We start from the raw sequence: 18,929 nt of genomic DNA, 5'->3' as shown, positions 1-18,929 counted from the left end.
TCGCAACCCTCAGTGTCGCCCCCGTACCGGACCGGGACCAGGAACGGGATCGCAACCCTCGGCGTTGCTCCCGTGCCTCGCTCAGCCAGTGAGCGGGAACCGGTCTGTATGTGGGATCCGAACCCTCGGGCGGGAGCGCCGCCACGTTTCCCAAGCGGCGCACTATCCAGTGCGCCACCGGGCCGGCCCCAGATTCCTGCATTTTCACTAGCATTTCAACTTCTAGGAATTTATTCTATAAAAACTCTCATAATAACTGGAAACATCCAAATGACCATCAATAAAAAGATGATTTAATATGAAACTGTATAACCATGCAGTGGAACAGTGCAGTCATTAAAAAGCATAAATACGTACGTGTTTGTGTTATATTAAATGGAATGAGAAAATTGCACATTAGTATGGGTAGTGTAATCCCATTATCAAGTTTATGCCACTGGTTCTAGATACTAGGGATAACAGTGAGCAATACTCACAATTCCCCTGCCCTTTTAGAAATTAAATTCTAATTGGGAAGCAGACAACAGGCAAACAGATGAAGGTTTCGTGGCAGATGAAGCAGTGCTATGAAGAAAGGTAAAGCATAGCAAGGTAATAGAGAGTAATGAAGATCAGAGAAAACCTCTCTGAGGAGGTAACATTGGAGCAGAGATCTGAATAAAGTGAGGGATCAAGGCAAGGAAAATCAGAATGAACAGATGGTAAGTAAAAAGGGCTCCGAAACAGCATGCTTGGAGTGGTCAAGGAAATACAAGAGGACAGTGGGACTGGAGAGCAATGATCATATGGAATGAGGGATAGAAGGTGAGATCTGATTGGTATCCCGGGGCCAGATAAATGGCATTTTATGGACTTTGATAACGATTTTGGATTTTCTTTTAATTTTTTTTATCATAAAGTTAAGCTACTTTATTTGGCCTCTTTATTCTCTTCTCTTCTGTAGAATTCTGTGAGTTTAGTACTAGAATAAATCTTAAGAATCTTTGAAGTTTTTTCTTTTAGTTTATTTTTTTATTATGAATATTGATGAGATACAAAGCTAATTGTCACCCCTCGTGTCCATGATGTGAGAGCCAGATTCATCCTGGCAGCATACCCATTTTGATGATGAACCGTTATAAGATCTTGAGCGAGGAAGTGACATATTCAGGTTTACATTTTTAAAGAATCACCGTGGCTGTTGTGTGGAGAATATTCTGAGGAGGGAAAGAATAGAAGCAGTGAGACCAGTTTGGTGGTACTGCAGTGGTCTTGTTGAGTGATGACAGTGGCTTGAATTAGGTCTGGGGCAGTGGAGAGGAGGAAGAGTGATCAGATTTGGGATGTACTTTGAAGGTAAATCCAAGAGAACTAGCTGATGGATTGGATGTGGGGTGTGTGTGAAAGAGGAATCAAGGATGATTACAAGGGTTGGGCCTGAGCAACTGAATGAATGGAGGCACCATTTTCTGAGGGAGGAGGATTTGGCAGTAGGTGGTGGTAGTGTGATCGAGGTAGAACTTGAAGAGTTCTGTTTGGGATATGTTAATGTTGAAATATTTATTAGACCTTTAAATGGACCTTATAGGCAACTGGATTAATGACACTGCAATTTAGGAAGAAGGTTAGGACTGGATATATATATATATCTGGGAGGCAATTAATGGCTTTAAAGCCAGAGCTGAGATCACCAAGGAAGTAAGTGTAGAAAAAAATTACAGCATCCAAGGGCTGAGCCCTATGTCTCTCCTATATCTAAAAATCTGGAAGAGGAGGAGGTTTCAGCACAGGAGACTGGGGAAAAGCAACCACCAATAAGAAAGGAGGAAAAATAGTGTGGATCACAGAAGATTCATGTAAAAAAGTGAAGAATCGTGTAAAAAAGCATGAAGCCTTCAAAAGCTTGCAGAAGCACAAAGATAAAAACAGCTCCCAAATTATTAACCATCGTCATCTTTGAGAGGTGAAATTATAAGGGGTATTCAACATTTGCTATTTATGTAGTATTTGAATATCTTACAATATACATATATCACCTTCTTAAACAAAAATAACAATAAAAAGGTTAAGAATAAAAACAATAAAATCTAACCTATTAAAAGAATGTATGGGAAGTATCAGCACTGAGTCTATATGGCATAACCTATCATGTCTTTGATTGGACAATTTGCAAAAGGGTTACGTTGACCAAAAACAAAAAATGCAGCCTTTCCTAACAGTGTATTTAGGCACCAGTTTACAGAGATTTTGTGAGGATTGAAAAGTTTAGGTATGTATATGTAGTGATGTATGTATTTATATAGAGAGCTTATTCATATATTATTAATGGGTATTAAATGATAATGTACAAAAATAGAAAGAAAACCAGAAATGCAGATGGAATGTGTAGATGAAAAAAAGTCTAACAGCTTGCCTAACCTATTGATGCTGCTCACACATATAATCAACTAAATGTTTTAGAATTTGACTTTCATGCTATGCATAGAATGCTGGTTAGCACATTTCAAAGGGGCTCAAGGAAGTTGCTCTAAAGTAAGAGTTCATCAAGAACTGAAATTAAAGTAATCAGCCAGTACAATTCACAATGCAAGTAGAGGTGCACACCCCCAAACTGCCAATTGGAAGTCATGCAGCTGACTCAAAAGGCCATGAGATAGCTGTGCAGCCTTGGAATTAGGATAGTACCTGTTACACCTACCTATGGAAACTACATACCATCTCAGTGAGATCCTGTATGTTAAAGTATTCCTAAAATCATCAAATAAACTACTGTTTCTCTTCATGAGCATTGCTGATGTGTGATGATACCAAACTGTGCTTTTTTTCATGCTTGGTTCCAGTGCCTCTTAAGACGTGACCTATTCCTTCAGGTCTATTCCCACACATTTGGGGGATTCCAGATTAGGAGAAACATATTATATTATTCAACATTATCTTTCCACATAACAGTTTAGTACCAAATCCAAATTTTCGTTGAAGTTGTCCGCAGCAGTAATACAAGTTCATTTTCCTTCATTGAGATTCAGGCAGTCTCTGGAACTGGGCCATGGTACACCTTCCACTGCTACCCCTCTTGGCCAAAGCACACTTTGGCAAAGAGATTTAATTGAGCAGGTTATTCTCTTAGACCACTATTTTTCTGATTAAAATTTTAATTATGTGCAAAATTATTGTATTTGCAGAGTCAATTTATATTCAGGTGAAAACTGTCTAAATAAAGCTTAGAGTTTCTTTTACTCTCTCCTGTCAGAGTCGGGCCACAAGAAGTTAAAAAGTACTATACAGAGAAGCACAGAAACAGGAATGGCAGCTGAAATGAGGAAGATGGTCAGACAACCAAGCCGAGAATCTACTGATGGCAGCATCAACAGTTACAGCTCCGAGGGAAAGTAAGTGATATCAGCATGTCCATGTAGATTGTGTAGTAATTGGTAGTATAACAAAGCCACCAAGGGTTACTGTGCAACATTTTTATTTAACCAGAAGTTTAATCATCTGTTTTAAACCAGCCTGACACATGAACACGCATCTGTGCTTGGTCACTTATACCTTTCAGAGGGGTGAGGAAATGCTGAGTTAACATGAATAAACTGATTTCCATCATCTAGTAAAGCTCAGAATAGTCCTTTACTGGACATTCAGTGTAGAAATGCCACATTTAGTGGATTCTTTCATATGAGAAACTCATAGTCTGACCCTGTCACCAAAATCTGAATTAAAATTTACAAGTGAGGATAACTACAAATAATGCATCATTAAATTTATAAATGTGGTCCTTATACATCCATTTAAACTGCTACTTTTTCTTTACACATTTGTAAATATATGTTCTTTTTTTAATTGAGGTATAATTCACAATCCATAAAATGTATCCGTTTAAAGTATCCAGTTCATTGGTTTTCAGTATATTCACAAGGTTATATAATCATCACCACTATCTAATTCTAGAATATTTTCATCACCTCTAACATAAACCCCATGCCTATTAATAGTCATTTCCTATTACCCTCTGCTCATAGCCCTTGACAACCATTAACTCTTTGCATTTGCCTATTCTGGATATTTCATATGAATGGAATCACACATTATGTAGCCTTTTGTGTATGGCTTCTTTCACTCAACATAGTGTTTTCAAGGTATATCCATTGTTACAGCATGTATTAGTACCTTATTCCTTTTTATGGCTGAATGATATTCCATTGTATGCATATACTGCATTTCTTTTCATCCATTCTGATGGTGAACACTTTGGTTATTTCACCTCTTTGTCTATTATGAATAATGTTGCTGTGAACATTTGTGTACAAGTTTTGGTATTTAACTCAAATGACAGAGAGATAACTGTTAACATCAAATATGAAAACTATCATATATTTATCTTACCTAGAGTACTTTGCTATGAAAATAACACAATAAATAAATTCAGAGTTAAAAAAATTTAGAAGTGAGGAACTGATCTCCCATTTTCCTACTTTTCTCCAAACTTTAGGGATGTAAGTTGTAAGTGTAACACTCTCATAGATGTAAGGAACTCACACTTTCTTGTTTTTAAAACATTGCTGACTTATTTTTACCTTAGGAAAAATATCCAGCATCTATTTCTCCTCATTATTTTTTGAATTAAAGAGTTTTAGTTAATTCTGAAAATATATAACTAGTTTTTTCGTTTTGTTTACTTAGTTTTGTTTTTTTTTGCCATTTCGTATGGATCTTGCACAAAGCCTGCATTTTCCTATGCTTGAAATTTTTTCTGCTAGAACTGAACTTTTATTGAGGTAGTGGATCTTACAAATATGTAATTACTATGGTGCAATGAGTTACATGAAGATTGACCATGTACAAATTTTCCATAATTATTCAAATCACTCATATAGAACCTAATATTCATTATTTCTTTTCTTTTACTAACTTTTTTCTATTTTGTTTATAAAATAAAATTATGCCAAGTTAATGTTTATGATATCTTTCCCATTCCCAAAACTAGTTGGTCCCTATTTATTTGGTCAAATGATTGTCAATGTATGTTCCACATGCTCCCAGTAAGTTATAGTTAAGAACAAAAATCAGCAGGTGTAGAAGTTATGGGGATAAACTTGCTGACAAAATATCAATATTTGATGAAGTAGTATAAAAACAATGTTCAAATGAAAGAATGGAGAAATTATTTTCTGATACAAAAAGTAACAAATCAGTTAAAAATTTGTCTCCACCAGGGATAATCTCTCCACCACTTAATCTCTCACAGATTTGTTTTGGTAGTCTCCGGATGGGATAATTATGTGTGTCATGTCTAATTCCCTTGGTTGTAAGGAAATAATATATGTGAAAACACAATGGAAACAATAAATCCCTATAGAAATATGCTCATTCAAAAAATGCTTATTGAATGGCAACTAGTTAACAAGCATGGTTCTCATTACCCATAGACAATTACATCAATAAACAAGAAGAGCACAGTCACCACTCTTGTGCAGGTTACATTCTTGGGCTTTCAGAGATTCATACTGTAGTAAGAAATAGATAAATTTTAACCAATTAATTTCCAGTTAGACTAAATAAAAATCTTAGGTAGTTTGAACATATAATTCATTCGAAGATGAATAAATTAAACATGTTTTATTTGTGAATGAGAACTTGTACTGTGCTATAATATCTATTCAAGAAATTTTTAGCCACTTTTTAAAAAATTTAGCGTTAATGTTACTTAATTTCATAAGCAATTATCTGTGTAAGGTTTATGGTATAAAATTTGCATCTTATATTTTATGTCAGCAGTACATTTATGTAGGGATTTGGATTTTGTTTTGTAAGTGTCCAGAGCACTTAGTATATTAAAAACTATAACTCAGCCCTCCTGAGTAGAGCATCAGGTGTTAAATTGAGAGTTTAGATCATTGTCAGTGTTGAGCCTCATATGCTTGGCTCAAAGGGCAACAGATTGTCTAAGTAGTGTTTCTGTTTTAGAATCAGAAGTAGTCATATGGAAACTAAAGAAAAGAATTCTAGGAGATCTAATGTTTTGCTTTGGGGGGTTTTGTCCTTTTGCTAATAGCCTAATATTTCCTGGAGTGCGACTAGGAGCTGACAGTCAATTCAGTGATTTTCTTGATGGACTGGGACCAGCCCAGCTTGTTGGCCGCCAAACCCTGGCCACCCCTGCAATGGGTAAGAATCATTTTTATCTACAGGAAAACTGATGTTTTATGGTTGGCAAAGTCATTTAAAATAGCATGGTAATAATACAAATGAGAAGCAACCTGTTAGGTAGCATATTGCTGGTTGCAAATGAATGTTCTAATTTGTAGTGCATTTTTCTAATTTGAGACAACAAAAATGAAATAAAATTAGTCGTAAATCTTTGAATTACCAGAAAATCCTGCTAAGACAGAGTTCCACAGGAGATCCAAATGTATGATAGGGGTGGAATTTCACAGCATGGGGGGATAATGGACTATTTATTAAAGGATGTTGGCATAATCATGTGAAAAAAAATAATGAAATTGTTTCCCTTCTTCACAATTTACAAAACAGTATTTTAGACTTAACTGTAGAAAAGAAAAGGAGGGTGGAGAAAGACACTAAAAAGTACTGGAAAACACTCAAGTTAATGTTTCTGTAATTTTAGAGTGAAAAATAACTTCTAAAGGATCAAACCAAAGCAAGAAATATTAAAAACTTTTACTAGCAAAATTTACCCTAAATGAAGTTAAAAGATGACAAACTCAGAAAATTATGTGTAGTGTGTGCAACATATGCTTGCCTAGAGGCTATGAGATTCTAGCTTGAAAGGACCCATGGAGTGCCCAGCCAAATGGATGAAAATGGACTAACACAGAGGCACATCATCATGGAATTTCACAGCACTGGGGGCTGATAGAAAATCATACAAGTTTCCTGTGAGGAAAAATTATTCTATATAAAACTATCAAAAATCAGATCCTCATTGGGCTCTTCACTAATAATGCTAGCATCACCTTCAAAATTCTGAGTAATAGCTGATTTCCAACATAGAGTACAATGGCCAGCCAAGTTATCAAGTAAGTTTAATGCTGGAATAAATACATACTCAGACGAGCAAAGTCTCAAAAACTTTCCTCACGTTCAACATTGCTCAGAAAAATTTTGGAGGATTTATTTCAACAAAATGAACTAAGTGAATTTTTTAAATTGTGAACTAGAAAAAGAGAAAGATGAGATCCAGCAAATAAATGCTTCCTCACAAAAGAGAAATGTTTGGGATATCCAGGATGATAGCAAAGGAAGATCGAAAGATAACAGCCACAGCAGGATTTGACAGCAATTTGTATAAATTGTAGCATGTCAGATTTCATAAAATAAAATCTGTAGAGTGCCTAATATGTTTGATTTTATGGAAGAAATAAACAACCAGGAGAGTGTAAGGGTTTGAATTAGTGATATGTGCATAAAAATGTTAGCAAAGATTTTATAAAAAAGACACATATCAAGTATAGTGAAAGGCAGATCTGTTCAAGAAATGAGAAGTAATCATAGTAGTCAAGTTCACACAGCTATAAATAAGATTATGTAATCTTAATAATATAACTATGAATGTTGGGAGAATGGGATGACAGAAATTGTCAGGTATACAGTAGGTGTATAAAGGCAGTGAGAGATCAAAATTAGAAGTCAATAATAGTATCCAAAACTGAGAAAAAAGAAAATATACGTACAAGCTTAGTAATAGGCAAATGCCAAAAAAATAAAAAATCAGGTAAAAATATTGAAAATTTCAAAAGCAGTGACTGGGAAGGCAAGAAGTTGAGAGAGGGGTTGGGAGTCAGTTAATTATTCTAACAACAAATCTTATAGAACAGTTTGATTCTTTAAGCTTTGTGTATGTGATTTAATATTTTTTTTTTTATTAAAAGGGAAAAAAGACCTCTAGGAGCTGAGGTCTAAAACAGAATTATAAAACTAATGAGAAAGTCTAGAGCAACAAAGTCAATCAACTAATTTGGCAAATAAAGGGAAATCACACCTGAGAAAATGGAGATGATTCTACTAACTAAAAATAACTTAGAAATAATTATAATTTACATCTTCAGAGACAAAGTATAATAAGTAATCCACAGAAAAAAACATAAGGGGGTTATTTTTAAAAGCATATATTTTTAAGAAAAAAAGTTGGAAAATGAAAACTATAGTGATTAAAATTTAAAACTTGGTTGATGAGCTAAATATTATACTGAACAAAGCTGAAAAAGAATGAATGAAATGCAAGGAGGACCACAAAAAATCACCAAGAATACAGCCTACTCAAAAATTTTAAAATATTGTTCAAATACAGAGGAGAACTTGAGATGTAGGAAGAATAAATTGAAAAGCTCAAATTAATTCTAATTGGAGCCTAAAGAGAGAATAGAGAGACAATTTTAGGGGGAAAAAATAATGATGTGTCAACCATTTAAGAAAAACATGAAATCTGAGAGACTGAAAGAGCACACTGAGAGGTGATCTGAACAATATGTACAAAACAAAGAAAGAAAAAACACATCTTAATCAAATTTTAGGACATCATCTCAAAACATGAGGAAGAAAAAGATTACCTAGCAAAGAAAAGCAATAAATGAGCAGCTTTTATTTCTTAGCAGTACCAAATTTTTAAGAAAATAAGTGATTTTCAATCTGCTAAAGAAAAGATTTATCAGCCTAAAATTCTCTATTAAGACAAACTTTTTTTTTTTCCTTTTTGTCTTTTTTACTGATCGGTAACGGGATCGCAACCCTCAGTGTCGCACCCGCATTTTTTTGTCTTTTTTACTGACTGGTAACGGGATCGCAACCCTCAGTGTCGCACCCGCACCACGCTCAGCCAGTGAGCGGGAACCGGTCTCCACATGGGATCCGAACCCTCGGCGGGAGCGCCGCCGCGATCTCAAGCAGCGCACTCTCCAGTGCGCCACCGGGCCGGCCCTCTATTAAGACAAACTTTAATTCCACAATAAAGATGATGAAATAAAGACATTCATTCATACAGAGACTCATAAAGTTTATTATCTACCACTCTTCACTGAAATATGCACTTTAGCAAGAAGATAAAAGCTAAAATAAAAGAATGGGATACAAAAAGGAATGAGGAGCAAAAAAATTAGTGAAACTTGGTAAATTTCAGAAGTTATTAGTAATAATAATAATAATTTAACAAAAACACAATCAAAACAAGGTTTTGAGTATGTGTTTAAGAACGAACAAGAAGAAATGCAAAATAAAACAAGCCAAAAACAATGGTAGTTCACACCTACAGGAGAGCTGAGAAGTTGAATAGTTCTTAGATAAATAAAAATCCTTGTTTTATTTGGGAGTAAATAGAAACTCTAACTTTAGATTTTAGTTAAAAAGATAAAAATGGGGCTGGCCCGGTGGCGCACTGCTACAGTGCGCCGCTTGGGAAGCGCGGCGGCGCTCCCGCCGAGGGTTCGGATCCCACATACAGACCGGTTCCCGCTCACTGGCTGAGCGAGGCGCGGGAGCAACACCGAGGGTTGCGATCCCGTTGCTGGTTCCGGTCTGGTACGGGGGTGACACTGAGGGTTGCGATCCCGTTACCGGTCAGTAAAAAAGACAAAAAGGAAAAAAAAAAAAAAAGATAAAAATGATAATTTATATGTTAACTATTCAATACTATCTTAAATAATAGAAGTAAAATATTTCACTTCTAAACTAGTAAAGACCAGAAAGATAAACAAAAGTCTGCTTATCTAACAGAAGACAGAGAGGAGAATAAGAAGCAAAAATAAAGCATTTTAAAATTTAAAAAACACAAAATGGATGGCAAAAATAAGCCCAATTCTAAAAGTAACCACTAAAATGGTTACTTTATAAATGAAATAGATTATTCTCAACCAAAAACAGGCTCAAACTATGCTGAAGAAACAAAAACAGCTATATGTTGCTATTTACCAAATGCAAGTCTAAAGTTAAAAATAGATAAATAAATAAATAAAAAGCTTTAAAAAAACTATGGAGAATTTGGCTACACCAACGGTAGGGTAGGTAATTCATACCAAAACCTCCCACTAAAAATACCTAGAATAACTAAATGTCTGCTTCAAGGCCAAGTTCCTTGGGAGGGTGGATGCCTAGGTGGTGAGCTTGTGTTCAGAGATATTCTTCCTTGGAGGCAGTGTCTTATTCATGTTTCTGTGTGGAAGGACTAAAAAGCTGCACCGTATTCTTTTTAGCTTAGAAGAGTTAGGATATTAATTTAGGCTGTTGATCCTTCCTTGCTCTTGGTTGGGATCAAAAAAGATCTGTCCTGAAAATATAGGTAAACTGAAAGTAGATGGGCCTCTGATTAGTAGGAGCTATAGTTCTAATCAGCTAAGTCCTTAATATTGGTTAAAGTGATCTAAGACTGCAAACACCATGCCAAAGCAAAAGTAAATCATTTTTGAAGAAAGGTAATTTCCTAGGAGTCAATTTTTTCTAGAAACAATGTTGTAAGTGTAATATCCAGACATCAGTCAGAAATAACCAGGCACACAAGAAAGAATGACAATTTTTTTTAATGCAGAAACAACAGATAATAGAAACAAAGCCAAAGTAACTCCAAATATTGGAGTTAAATATTTAGACTAAAAATAATTATGCTTACGTGGTTCAAGGACATATAAAGCAAGATTGAGAATTTCATCAGAATGGACACAAAGAATGATTATGTTTTGCAATAATGAATACACTAATTATCCTGATTTGACCATCACATATTGTACACAAGTATTGATAGTCAACTCTGTGTCCCAGAAATATGTGTAAGCAATTGTTTCAATAAAAAAGTAAAACATAAAAAAATTAAAAATCTCTGCAAATGAAAAAAAACAATATTAGAACCATTAAAAATAACACAATAGAAATTCTAGAATTGAAAAATATAACCAAATTTAAGAATTCAGTGGATGAGTTATCAGAACTGGGGAGAAAATTGGTTAACTGGAGGATGAGCCATAAGAAAGTATCCATAATTAGTTAAAGACACAGAAGAATAGAAAATATAGATATAGAAGTTAAGGGAGGGGAAAACGTGAAGTCTAATTGTGATATAATCACAATTAGAGTACCAGAACAGAGAAAGAGAGAGTATAGGGCAGCAGCCACCTTAAAAAATATAATGGTTGAGAAATTGCAAAAACTGAAAATAAACATCAAGACACTTTCAAAAGTTCCTATGAACCCCAAGCAAAACAAACCCAGCAGTATTAAAAATAATAATATCACAACAAAATTGAAATTTTTTTCACAAATAAATGCTTGGTTGGTTTAATTTCGGAAAACAATATAATTCACCACATTAATCTAATAAAAAATGACCATCTTAATACCTGTGGAAGAAATGTTTGATAAAATTACGTACTAATTTATGATTTAAAAATCTCTTTGCAAACTAGGAATAGAATGGAGCTGACTTAATCTGATAGAGTTTCTACAAAATGCACAAATATGTGTTTGTGTGCATTTGTGTGTGTGTGTATATACACATATTAGATTGGGTAAAAATTTTTAAATCTTTCAGTAGTGAAGGGGCAGAGGTTTCAGAAATATGCATCCTTATACACTGCTATTAGAAGTTTAAATTGGTACAGTCACCAATTGGGGTAATATAGTAGTATCTAATAAAGATGAGAATGTATCTGTGCTGTGACCCAGCAATAGCAGTTCTAGTTATGTATCCTAAAGAAACTCTTGACAGCATTCATTGTTAACAGTCCAAAATAGGCAGGAAAAAGACCCGCAATTGGAGATTAGATTAATAAAATATAACATATTCACAAAATAGAATATTATACAGTAATTAAAGCAAATGAGTTACATCTCTATACATCAGCTTGGATGGACATCTAAGAAAATCTTGAGCAAAGAGAGTTGCTAAATGATACCACTTATATAAATGCTTGAAATTTGGAAATTTATATGAGATGTATAATTTTAAGAAATATAACCTACCAAAAAGAATTTAAGAATAGAAAGTAGAGAAAACCTGAACAGAACTATAACCATTAGTATTTAATATTCTACCACCAAAAAATGGCATAGAATAGGCCAAAATGGTTTTATACATGAGTTCTAACAAATATGAACCCAAAGGACATGAAAATTATGAAAAAAACACTTATAAAGATAAAAAGTAGAGAACTCTCTCCATCTCATTCTAGTTGCAAATCTTAATTCTATGTCAAACTATACATGGGTTATATAAGCATTCCTAATAATCAAAGAAAAAAAAACTCATATAACTTTTTAACCATCATATTGGCAAAAATTAGACATATTGATAATATTAATATTAACGAGTGTGGGAAATGAGAATACAAATATTTCCAGTGATAGTACAAACTGGTACAACCTTTCTGAAGGATGGTTGGCAGTATGCATAGAATTTTTTAATGTCCATACAATTAGATCTGAAAATTAAAAATCTGGGAATTTAATGTTCAAGAAATAATTGACCAAGTGTGCAAGAATTCTTACAAAACTGTCCATTATAGTGCTATTTATAATGGCAGCAATATAAATAACCTATATTTTTATCAACAGGAGACTGGTTAAATAGGTAATGACATGTCCATTCCATGGTCCATATAGTCAATAAAATGATGACATATGGTCATGATTGATGATAGATAGACAGATAAATATAAAATAGTATTTATGAGATTGGTAAGATATTCACCAAAATATTAATGGTGGTTTTCTCTAGATAATGGAAATACAGATAATTACAATTTGCTATTGATAAGTAAATAGTTGTGCATTGCTTGATGACGGGTATACATTCTGAGAAATCCATCATTATGTGATTTTATCATTGTGCGAGGATGGCAAAAAAATGTTTAAATTGTGTAATGATAAGAATTTTTTTAAAAACCTTGTTAGAGTACAAGAATCATGTAAATACTGCAGTGTTGTTGTAGTTAATGATTTATAAATTAATATGCGGATCTCATAAGATGAATTAGTACCAGAAAAATAAGAGAAACATTTCAAAACTTGATTTGGAAGCTGGAAAAGAAGAGTGGGGTGTGGGTAGCGGCCTGTATTAGTCCATTTTGTGTTGCTATAACAGAACACCTGAGACTGGGTAATTTATAAAGAACAAAGATTTATTTGGCTTATGATTCTGGGACAGCTGCATCTGTCATGGGCCTCAGGCTGCTTCTACTCATGGTGAAAAGTGGCAGGCAGCCAGTGGGTACATGCAGATCACATGGCGAGAGGAAGCAAGAGAGAGAAGGGGGACGTCTTTTAAACAGTCAGCTCTCACGGTAACTAATAGAGTGAGATCTCATTCAGGTCCTCCTTCCCCTGGGAGAGCAGTAATCCATTCATGAGGGATCCGCCCCCATGACTCAGCTTCCAACACTGCCTGCCACATTGGGGATCAGATTTCTACACGAATTTTGGTGGGGACAACACATCCAAACTCTATCAGGGCCTATACATTAGGTTTTTACCACAATCATGAAGATAATAATTTGGAGTTTGTTAGTCTATTATGGGCCTCTATTTTTTTGTAACTGAACCTAACTGCAAAGACGCAGAAACATTTTGTTTCCCCTCCACTTACAGGTGATATCCAAATTGGAATGGAGGATAAAAAGGGCCAGTTAGAAGTTGAAGTTATTAGAGCACGAAGCCTCACACAGAAACCTGGTTCCAAATCTACACCTGGTAAGGAAAAGTATTACTGAGTTTGATCAAGAGAATATTAAATAGGCAAAAAACTCAAAACATTGCTGCATTTGAATTTATGTGCTCTGTTTTGCATCATCTGATTGATTTTTTAAAAGTAGCTTTTCTGTGTTTGATTTTATTAAAATGGATCTGAGTTTTCTTTGCACAATTATTCTGTTAAAGTATTAGGAACAGTATTATCATATTTTAAAAAAGCTTAGTTACACTTGTTAGGTTGTTTCAGGTATTTAATTTCTGCACATTTAAAAATTCAAAAGAAAAAAAGAATTTAGTTCTAATCATAAAAAGGAACCAGTGAGTTTTAAAATATAAACCTGCATTATAATGCCAACTATACCTAAGTAAGTCAAAGTCTTAAGATAGCTTTGTATACATTTACTTCAAATGAGGAAAATAGCAGTAGTGGTAACATATGGGTTTTAAGGAATAGAATTTATGGAGCAACGGTTATTTAAAAAGTCGATGGCAAACTTTCAGTAAGCATCTCTAATAAGGTGTCTCTAATAAAAATCAACTGAAAAAAGGATTAACTTCTTATATGTTAATATACCTTTATTCAGCTCCGTATGTCAAAGTATATCTTTTGGAAAATGGGGCCTGTATAGCCAAGAAGAAGACGAGAATTGCACGAAAAACCCTGGATCCTTTGTATCAACAGTCCCTGGTTTTTGACGAAAGTCCACAGGGTAAAGTTCTTCAGGTCAGTAAAAGATTGTTTGGCTTTTTACATTGTAATGTCTACGTTATCCATACATCGAAGAGGTGGTCAAACACAAAGAATAAAATTAAGTAGAGATGAAGTAGTATGATGTCCTCGAGTAGAAAAAAAAAAAAAAACCAAATGGTTAATTTACAATACAAATATGTATAGCATTAAAAATACCTAGTGGATCTAATGGAGAATAAAATTTTTTTTTCTCTCTCCCTTCTTTTCTTTCTTCTCTCCATCCTCCCCTAACCCTTCCCCGCTCCTCTACTGATAGGTGACAGATAGATAGACAGAGATGTATCCAAGCAAACAATGCTAGTAATAGTTGATTGAGCATTACCATGTAGCAGACATAGGATACAACAAGGAAGAGGGGAGAGGAAAGGAGAAGTGCTCGGGGACCAGCACATCTTGAGTTGGTTGAGTGCCAGATGCATGGCTGGCAGCTTACATATGTTACATCTTTTAAACTCTGTAAACATCGCGTGCAATGAATATCATTATCCCCATCTTAAAGATTATGTCTGAGGATAAATAGATTAAGTAATTTGGCAAAGGTACTTAGAAAATTGAAAAGGCAAGATTCACCAACGCTGATTGTGTAAAGTAGGTGAATGAGTTCAGTTGAGAATCTTTACAGATGACCGGAGGATTAGAAAATATGAGGGTACTTCAAAGAGTTTGTGGAAACAGAATTAAAAGATAAAAGGAATCTTTCCATGAGCTTTTTGAAGACCCCTCGTGGAACTTGGGAATATGCGTAATGGGAGGCTTGTCCAACACAATTGGAGTTGACCCAGATTGTGGTAGTTATCAGTAAACTTACTACTTATTAATCATCTGATCAAATCAAAATTTTCAGGCAGGTTCTCAAAAGGTTCCAGCTCACAATTATTTTTCCACCTGCTCCTTCACTAACAAGTCCATAATACGAAAGAAATGAAATGAATACTTTGTACATACTCCATCATACACCCACTCCATGGTATGCTGAGTTGGAGCATTTTGTCCTCCTTATTCTGTCAGAAGGTATTAGGAACAAATTTTGCACAAATTTTAATTTTTATATCTCCATGGCTCTCCATGTTGCTTACTAGATAGTAGTCATACAAGAAAGGTGCTGAATTTATATATGAATTAACTTATATATTTCTTTGTTTAACATGGCTTATGTAGACACTATACAAAAATTATTGTGAAGTGTCTCTAAGCACCTTGATATTAGTAATTCTTTTTATCTACTCCTCCTCCTTAGTGTTTGTCATATTCATCTCCTCTCATTTACTGATTGGCCCACATTTACAGAGTAATAGCTTTGACCCTTTGAATGTGAAAGAGAGAGAAATTTAAGTTATGTTGCATTTCTCTGTCTCTGCAGGTGATTGTCTGGGGAGACTATGGCAGAATGGACCATAAATGTTTTATGGGTGTGGCTCAAATCTTGTTGGAAGAACTTGATCTGTCCAGCATGGTAATTGGATGGTACAAATTGTTCCCACCGTCATCACTGGTGGATCCCACACTCACTCCCCTAACCCGTCGGGCTTCCCAGTCATCTCTGGAAAGTTCAACTGGGCCTCCCTGCATTCGATCTTAGTGAACTCATGCTAGAGTCATTCCAATAAAACTCTACCTTTCAGGATAATAATCTGAACCAGATATTTCATGATCAAAAGCATTGTTGGAGACAGACAATCAACTTGTGTTTTGCCTGTAGTAGTTTTTTCACTAATATGTCCCAGTTGTTTAAAACATGGCTTCATATGACAGAACATGGCAATCTATCAAATTACAGTAAGAATTAATGTGCTAGTGAGAGTCACTGATGCTTCTAACAAATAGAAAAAGAGGAAACTTCAAATTCACACACACACACACACACACACACACACCCCAAATTAAACAAACTGGAAACTCTCACTCTGTGAAAAGTTGTATTTTACATGTTTCTGCATAGACCACAAGCAGTGTTATTTCCGTGGTGTTTGAAAAGTTTTGTTCTTTTGTGTGTTTTGTTCGTGTGGTGTTTTTGTTTTCTTGAGATTTTGTTTGATCTTCACCATATTTGTTATTTCCACTAGTTATTTGGCTGTGTCATGACAGGCCTCATGATGCTAATAGAGACCCTTCCTTTCTTTTTCCAAAAGCACCAAAAAAAAGGGCTGAAGCAGTCTCTGTAGCATCTCCCCAAAGTGTTTTAACAGCTAGACAAGGTGAGGCCAATGAAGGGTTTCACTGGCTTTCATTTTATAATTCTTCAAAGTCTTATGTGTGGAAAACCCAAAAGACAAAAAGTTATCTTCCAAAACGAATAATCACAGAATCACTTTTTGTAATGAAGAGCATATCTGTTTACTTTCTAAAAGATGAAGTTGTTTTCCATTATTTTGCATGGAAGACTTTTAAAGAAGTCAATCTGCAGCTAGTGCTGGGGACTAAAACTAATGGCTTAATTGTACTTTGGAAACACTCCTTGTAATGCCTTTTTCTTCCTGATATCAAAAAGAGAAATATGTTCATGTGTATAAATCATACTTTTGACTACCCAAAATGGTGACTAGGAATGGATTTGAGCCTAAGACACTTGCAGCTATGCCCAGGCTTCTCAGCCATGCCTCAGTGTAGACATACCCATCTGCCCTGGAAAGAGCAAGGTGTGAGCTGTTCAATATTCCACTGGAAATTCCAGTTGAAATATTCTGCACTAAACTAATGTTTTTATCAAATTTTAGTTTACATTTCTTCAAGATTGATGCAAGCACAAAGCTTGATTTTTTAATGAAAAGTATCTTACTTTTTGGGGGTGGGGAATAAAACAAAGTCAAATTTCAATTTGCATTTTCTTCATTTAGTTTTTCTTGGCCTTGAAGTTCCCTTGTGACATTCTGTATGTGTGCTACAAACTGCAGACTTTGCAGGTGCATCGATATGTTCTTTCTCCTTTTATGAGTCACTCAACGTTTGTGATTACACAAATAGAGCAGCATGACTTGGAACTGTTCAAAGCTGCATGCACATTTTATAAAAAAAAAAAGAAAAAAAGAAAAGAAACAAAAGGTTATTTAATAATGTATGTTAGTTCCACATAGGCCAGCTTGTATGTTGCATGTCCTTGTACAGTTTGCTCGTTAATTACTATACTGAAATAACCAAGAAATCTAAGCCATCCATTTTTGTTATAGACATTTTGCAGGTTTTAGCCAGACCTAGTCTTTGGGTCTGGGATGAAATGTCTGTAGACAGACTTTATTTTTTACCCTCCAGAAATCGTGATGTAGTACGGACCAAATTCCTTCTAATAAATATTTTGGTGTAGATTCCTACTGTGGGGCTGTAACACATGTAGACACTGTGTACACACTAGGTTTTAATCCATAGACATACTGCCTGCACCAAGTGAATTATTTATTATTATTTACACATGTCAGAATTATCTGCCCATCATTCCACAGGGCACAGATTGACCATTGCTCAACATGCTGAGCACGAAGAACCGAAGCATTGGTGCACTTCTCCTAGATTCCGTTCTGTCTTAGTGGCCAAGAATCAACTGATTATAATTGGGTAGTATCTTTCTATTTTGACCACTTGTCTTAACACTCCCCTGTGCTTTTAAATGAACTTCCAACTCATGTATGTAAACATGTTTAATAAAATTTACTTTTCATGTCAGTGAGTAGCCATTTGTGTTCTATGTTTTGCCAGATTTCCATTATGGGTTCTATAGTGCAAAATGGGATCCAGACCATGGGAAGGGGAGGCTGGGATTTACTGTCTGCTGTGGACATTTGACTTGACTTGTCACTGCACTATATATGTCTTAATCTACAGCCCAAAGGGTACTTTGCATCACATGCAAGTTTTCACTTTGTCAGCCTGTCTAAGTGAGCACATGACTATACTTCTGAAAACTGGCATTATTAAAAACAATAAATCTCAGTAAGAATCAAATGAAAGCTGTTTTTCTGATGCTGTTTGAATGTGCTAATAAAAGAGACTACTCTCTTGTCTAATTGCCAAATCATTTCAAATTATGTGACATATCAAAATATTGATTCCTGTGTCTCTCATCATAGTATCTGGTTTCTCTTTCCATCTTTTCTTTCTGAACCCTGGAATAATTTGTAGAACCTTGCTGTAGGATTGTTTTAACAAAAACAAGCAATACATTCATTTAAATCATCTTCAGTCAAATCATAGGGAACAAACATATCTTCAAATATAGATCTCTATAAGTAATATATGAAAAGTCTCTAAATGTAACATATTAAAAGAGAAATTAAGAGCTACCTTAATTTAATTTTATATTTTTTCTTCTCTAAAAGTGTGTTCACATGTTTTATAATTATCACCACTCACAGAACACTTGGTAAGTACTAATTTCATGTTGCCATTGTAGTGAAATGAATGTTGAGATCTACTCTCAACTTTCTAAGAGCTCTTAATTTTTCAGACTACACTGGCTTTACCTTCGTAAAGCAAAATGAACACCATCAAGTCAATATCAAATTTTTCAACAGTAAAGCAATTT

General features: G+C 34.8%; 1 protein-coding gene across 7 annotated transcripts in view; it reads left to right on the top strand.

The window, feature by feature from the left end:
* RIMS1 (regulating synaptic membrane exocytosis 1) overlaps window positions 1–18,411 on the top strand; it is a 481,216-nt gene extending 462,805 nt beyond the window's left edge. For all 7 annotated transcript variants that reach the window (XM_008568517.1, XM_008568512.1, XM_008568516.1 and 4 more), the window contains 5 exons: window positions 3,230–3,368; window positions 6,032–6,144; window positions 13,564–13,665; window positions 14,250–14,389; window positions 15,777–18,411. In XM_008568517.1, the coding sequence (XP_008566739.1) occupies window positions 3,230–3,368; window positions 6,032–6,144; window positions 13,564–13,665; window positions 14,250–14,389; window positions 15,777–15,995 (713 nt within the window). In that variant the 3' untranslated portion in view covers window positions 15,996–18,411. The remainder of the gene's footprint in view (window positions 1–3,229; window positions 3,369–6,031; window positions 6,145–13,563; window positions 13,666–14,249; window positions 14,390–15,776) is intronic.
* The last annotated feature ends 518 nt before the right edge of the window (window positions 18,412–18,929 follow it).

This window comes from Galeopterus variegatus, unplaced genomic scaffold (assembly GCF_000696425.1).
Source record: "Galeopterus variegatus unplaced genomic scaffold, G_variegatus-3.0.2 Scaffold419, whole genome shotgun sequence".
Taxonomy (NCBI): Eukaryota; Metazoa; Chordata; class Mammalia; order Dermoptera; family Cynocephalidae; genus Galeopterus; species Galeopterus variegatus.
Note: the sequence above shows the minus strand (reverse complement) of the source record. Positions and strands in the feature narration are given on the sequence as shown.